The 6,432-nt window shown below is 29.9% G+C and overlaps 1 protein-coding gene across 1 annotated transcript; it reads left to right on the top strand.

Moving 5' to 3' along the window:
- The first annotated feature begins 898 nt into the window (after window positions 1-898).
- Window positions 899-5,023, top strand: LOC130939630 (basic leucine zipper 34-like). Its single transcript, XM_057867719.1, has 5 exons — window positions 899-1,188; window positions 1,342-1,432; window positions 3,268-3,394; window positions 3,673-3,816; window positions 5,007-5,023. Exons 1-5 carry the CDS (start codon window positions 899-901, stop codon window positions 5,021-5,023), a joined length of 669 nt encoding a protein of 222 aa, XP_057723702.1.
- Window positions 5,024-6,432: the final 1,409 nt, after the last annotated feature.

Here is a 6,432-nt window from a genome sequence, read left to right as displayed (position 1 = left end):
GATATATGCATTTATAAATAATTTAATATAATTTTTAAAAATAATAAAAAAATAAAACATTCATTTTAAATAAGAGGGAAGATGGACGTTCAATTCAAAATAATCACGTTAACACGTTCATAAGTGCACCGTTTAACTGTTCACTATTAACATGGTTATCTTGGATTGCTAAAAATAATAGTCCATCTTTCTTATTATTTTTATTTAAAATAGACGGTTTATCTTTTCTATTATTTGAAACATTTCATTTTTAAGAGTTTAGTCAAATTAAAAATATTAATATTTTTTATTATTTTTAAAAATTATATTTAATTATTTATAAATACATATATCTCGTTTACAGTGTAAACGAGATAAGAGAAGAATATTTATTTCTGTAAATATTTTTTAAATTATTTATTTCGGTAATTATTATATTTAATTTATTTATTAAATAAAAAATCTTTACAACTATTAAAAGTTGGTCAATATAATATCTAAAACTATATATAGTTATTAAATAGTACAAATAGTTTAATTTGTATACTAAGAGAAAAGGCGTAAAAAAAAATTTTAAGCAAGAAAATTAAATAACTGAGACAACATTATAATTATTCTAGAAAAGATTGCTGCTTGGCATTTTTTAACTATACAATTACCTTGTTTACGAGATAAATTGTTATATATGATGGGAGGGAAAAATATATAATAACCACATAATATGCACACTCTATAAATAAATGAAGAATAAGGGCGATTCCCAAAGTAACTACTAACTAGAAATTCCTCTTCTCAGGTACCTTGATTTCTTAATCAGTTTAGATTTTAGCTTATGCAGTGTATGTGTGTATAGCCCTTAATTAATTTTGTGTCCCCAAATAATTTTCTTGTTATTTTTTTTTCCAGGTCCAAAAAAGATATGGAGAACACTGAAATGGAAAATAATGTGGTTGGAGCTACAACTGGGAACGAGCGATTGAGTGATCAAACCAATCCAAAACACTATAAAAATGTGCACACTATTATTGGAGATTGTGGCCATGGTGACACTAATTCTTCTTATCCCCAATTTTCCAAGGGTATTAGTGTTTGCAACCCTAATATGAGGAACCCTAATAATGGTCCAGATGATCAGCTAGTCCAATTTGCTGAACTCATTTTAGGACCTAATAAGTTTGATCCAAACATGGATCCTAAGAAAATCAACAAGTAAGTTATGTTATTCGTAATTTCTTGTATATAGAAGTGTTACATAAGCTAGTATTAAAGAAGGGGAAAATAATTAGTTAGAAAAGTGTTTGTTGCATGTGCTTAATTATTAATTTTAATTTCTTTTTATCTCTTTGCATTTTTTCTCTTCAGAATGATCTTGAATCGGCTCTCTGCACAGAGATCTAGACAAAGAAAAGTTCGATATCTACTCAATTTAGAAGAGCAAATGAAAATTTTTCAGGTTATGATGATTTCCCTAATATAAATCAAGTTGTTATTGTTAACACACACTTAAATTATTAAGAACACACTTTTTCTTTTAATGGACACATACAAATTCTTTCGTAGTTTGATGGTATATACTAAAATTTGTTATATATCTAAAATTTTATTTCTAGTAATATTTAATTACTTTTTATATTTGTAATTGTAGTTGTACAAAGTTTGAGATGATAAAAGGATAAATAAAAAATTTTATTTATGTATATAATAATACATGATTAAATATACTATTTATCTAAAAATATTTTACCCCTATATATCTATATATTGTCTATATATACAAGCATAATTGAACTTAGTCAATAGAAATAAAATTAAATATTAAATATCATAAACATAATATAAATCAAAGATATCACAGTGTAACAATCACAACATATTTGCAACAGCTATTTTCAGCTTTAGTGGCAGTTTTTAATTGATGCCAAACAGTTGGATTGTCGTGGCCCACCACACAATGTCCTATGTGGCTAAATATTTTAACACCAATTTTTAGCAACCATTGAAATAACTGTTGCCAAATGAAGAAAACACATTTGCGACATTATAACGTCTGTTATTTGCAGCCCAAGTCAGAATGAAAATTGTATTGTCTATTTGATGTGTTGCAATTTGAGATGCGAGTTTTTTTAAAATATTTTATCGGTTAGTACATCTACATTAAATAAATATTCCAAAACTATCTTCTATATCATGGTATTTTGAGGCTAAAGCATCAAATCACTACTATAATTGTCATAAATTAATAGACAATGATAATTTTTATATTTTTAGATATTTTGTAAAATGTTTTGAGACTCTTCACTACAAGGAGTATGAAAAATAAAAGTGATTTTTTAAAGGAAAACAAATTATTGCCAGTGTGTAAGTAACCATCGTCCTTAAGACGCAGGAAAAGGAATTTGCGATAATTTTTAACAACGGTGCATAATTACCGCTAAACGGAAAATCAATTGCAGCGGTTTTGTAACTGCTGCTATTTGCTTAATTGGTTTCAACAAATAAAATTATAGCGATTTAATTTGATTAATTTCTTCTAGAGGTGGCAAACAGGCTGAAACCTACTGGCCCGACCCGTATAACCCGCCAAAAAGGTGAGTTGGGTTAAAAATTTGAAGCTACCAAACTTAAAAAGTCCGCTTAACCCGCACCGCCTAATCCGTGGGCTTTGGCGGGGCAGGCTTCCGCGGCAGACCAAGTCTTGATTTTTGTCAGGGCCATTTTTTTTACAAATTTCTATGATGTTATTGATCTACAAGAGGATGAAGATGATAATTGAAGATGTTCTAAGTTATATTTTAGATTATGTTTTATGTTTGATTGATTATAAACTTGAAGATGTTTAATTACATGTTTTGGACAATGTTTCGCTTTCGACACTGTTGGTTTTATTATTTTGTTTCAAAAAACTTAGTTTATGATTATGTTTATTACATATTTATAATTATAAAAATTTTAATGTTTGTAAATTTAGAAATTATAATTTTTTATGCCTTTAAAAATTATGAATTTATTGAAATGGTTTTGAAACTATATATATTATTTAATATTATAAAAAAAACTTTGGCGAGCTTGGCCCGCCAGCCTGCTATTAGGCAGGACAGGGGAAAAATTCAGGACTGCCTCATTTCCATTTTGGCAGGGTGGAGCAGACTTTCCCGTTTGCTACCCCTAATTTTTTCTATCATTTTCTATTTAAATTTTATCTTTTAATTTTTTCGATAATACTTCTCAATTTTATTTAATTCCCTAAAGTTATTCCAATATTCATTTTGTTTCACTATGCATGTGTAGGAGAAAGTAATAACTCTCCGTACACAAATTACATCCTACACAAATCAAAAACAGCTTTTGATGTCGGAGCAGACGATGTTGCGCCAGAAATTAGAAGCCATTGAGAAAGAAAAATCACTTAGAAATGGTAATTATACGAGCAAGAAAAAAGATTATTGCCTTATATATATATATATATATATATATATATATATATATATATATATTTCAACTATGCAAGTAACACAAGTATACATTTTCACTTTGAAACTGCTCATTTTATTTTAAAATTAACTACGGTTCTTATTATTTGTTAACTAGATTTTTGATACTAATATAACAGATTGATTTAAGTTGTGTCTAGTAATTTGATCTACTTGTTATATATTAGCATATACATAGCTTTATGATAGCATATTTTTTCAGCTGAAACTGAAAAAAAGAATGCGGAATTGAAGATTCTGAAGGAACTTCGAATGAAGAATGAGTTGGAAGAGCTGTTTGGAGTACCAATTTTCAATTGGGATGCTATTCGACATCCAATATCAAGTCGTCCCAACTTAGATCAAGGTATGTGTCTATATATATATTAGAAAATGAATTTTTAAAAATAATATTTTAGTTACTTTAGGTACGAATTAGATTTATAGACAATTAAATTATGATGTATTAAAACAAAATTATTACAAATAGTGCATACCAATATTTAAAGGTTTACAGTTCACAATTCTCATCTATGTGGAACTAAATTTAAAACACAAACATAAAACATACAACATTTCTTCGTATATTTCAAAGCTAGAAAAATCTAGAAGAACTAAAAAAAGTTGAGAAATAATTTACATTAGATAATATTCCAAAGGATATAATAGTTGGACAACATCTACAAGTCTGTAAAATATTCTGAGTAAATAATTATTTCTAATTATAAAAAATTTGAGCGTTGATAAATTTAACAATAGAAGATTTAAACTAATGACCATCAAAGATTGACTTCGTCTGACAATACTGATCAAACGTTAAATTATGCTCTAACAGAGTTAGTGATGTATCCTACGTGACAGGTTACTTGCCAGCTTGGAATCCCTAATATTGAATTGATTAAGTGAAAACAACATTAAAATGTAAACAAAACTTAATTAAAACCCAACCCCATTCAGCTTTTTTTCAAACAGTCTCCAAAAGTGGTGGCCTTCCAATTTTGCATGACGGAGAACGAAAGGTTTCTTCTTGTCCTACTAAAGCTCTCACTGCCACTGAAGAAAAATGCATCCTTAAAATTTTGAATTGTTTGTCGTTTTTATCATCCACTGCAACTTCACCCATTGAAGAGTTTGTGATGCCCATTAGTCTTAAAAGGTTAATTAGTGGGTGGGGTAAAATTCAAGCACTACAAGAAAAATGCTGAGTACCGTCGAATTCATCAAATATATTCGATGGTATAAATCATTATAAACCTCGCCGGTAAATATTTACCGTCGGATTTTTTTTGTCCAACTTACCGTCTATTTTTTTGACGGAATATGTTAACAATGAAAATGGATCTTGGTCGATGGTACTGTCAGAATAATCTGATGGTAACATTTGGCACCACTTCATTCGCTTTTCCCACCATATCACTCGGATTCATCTAACGTTATTTCCGGCGGAAAACTTATTTGAAATTTTTTAAAAAAATATTACCGTTGGAATAGTCCGACAGTAATTCCAACGGTTAGCATTCTTTTTTATTTAAATTTTATTTTTCCGTCCATTTCTAGTGTACCCTGATAATTAACAATTGAAATAGTGCTTCAAACCTGATGCAAATTACAAAAAACTTAAATTACAAATAGCGAATGGTGGTAACTAAAATATTTGAAACAATGCTAACTATATTATATTTACAGAATTATGTTTACATTCACTGAAACATATATTACAAATATGCAAAGTTTCATAAAGAAATACATATCACAAAACTATGTTTACATTAACACTAATCAGATTCATCTTCTTCTTCCTCTGATTCACCATCCTCCTCTTCCAATGTAGTTTCCTGATTATCATCGAACTCATATTCCTCTTCTTCGTCGCCATTGATCCCATCTTCTTCTTGAAGATCGTCATCTTCTAGTGGAAGTGCGTTGACATCTAGTCCAAGATGAATGATGTCATCAGCCATAACAGTAGATCAAAAGGAGATTAGACTAGGTGATTTCAAACAAGCATTAATCGAGCATGCAATCTCCTTATTATTGTGTAGTTTCCAGCATAGAAAGGATTCCCTCTTATAAATCTATTTCAGTGAAATTAAGTCCAACATAAAATAATAAATTTAAACAACTTAAATATGGTTATAAAAAATCAACATTAACTTCATGCAAAGCAAGTCAAGATGCACACTTCAAGCTCTCCTCCAAAAGAACTGTGAACTAAAAAAGATAAAGTACCAAAATCTTGGGATTTTTTATTTTAATAAATATAATAATTACTGAATTAAGTAATTTTAAAATTTATTACCGAAATCCGTCACCCTCTCTTATCTCGTTTATATTGTGAACAAGATAATTTTACACATATCTCGTTTATAGTGTAAACAAGATAAGACACGTGGACGTGACACATGTATATCTCGTTTACAGTGTAAACAAGATACAGTGAGACAATTTTCCAATAGCTATAAAAAGATGTCTAACCGTTGGCATTCTCCATATTAATTTCATATCTTCTTTTGTCCCGTTTTTCTCATAAAAAAAAGGCAACAATGGCTAGTAATAGCATATACATAGTTGTGTGTGTTTATCCCAATTGTCGTATAAGAAATGGCGACAATGGGGTGATATTTGAGTGTGACAATCTGATTCTATTGCACACTCAAAATGTGAGTTCATTGTCCGAGTTGAAGAGTTTGATATTGAACAACCTTGGTGGCACAGAAACGAGGGAGGTCGGAAGGGTGGGTATAGGTTACTGGCATTGTTGGATAATGACGTTTTTCGGTTTCGACTATTTCGGCTTCTAGGAGATGAGCATGTGTGACTCATGTTCGACATCCATGGGAGAATCATGGTGGAGCAAGTGATGGAGCTTTCTACCGAGGTTGGAGATGTTGGTGGCGGTGGTTCTGTATACTCGACCTATGTACAGGACGACCGACCTCTCACACCACCACCCTTTCATGTCACCATTCCAGTGGAGGACATG

The sequence above is a fragment of the Arachis stenosperma genome, chromosome 7, assembly GCF_014773155.1.
Source record: "Arachis stenosperma cultivar V10309 chromosome 7, arast.V10309.gnm1.PFL2, whole genome shotgun sequence".
Taxonomy (NCBI): Eukaryota; Viridiplantae; Streptophyta; class Magnoliopsida; order Fabales; family Fabaceae; genus Arachis; species Arachis stenosperma.
Note: the sequence above shows the minus strand (reverse complement) of the source record. Positions and strands in the feature narration are given on the sequence as shown.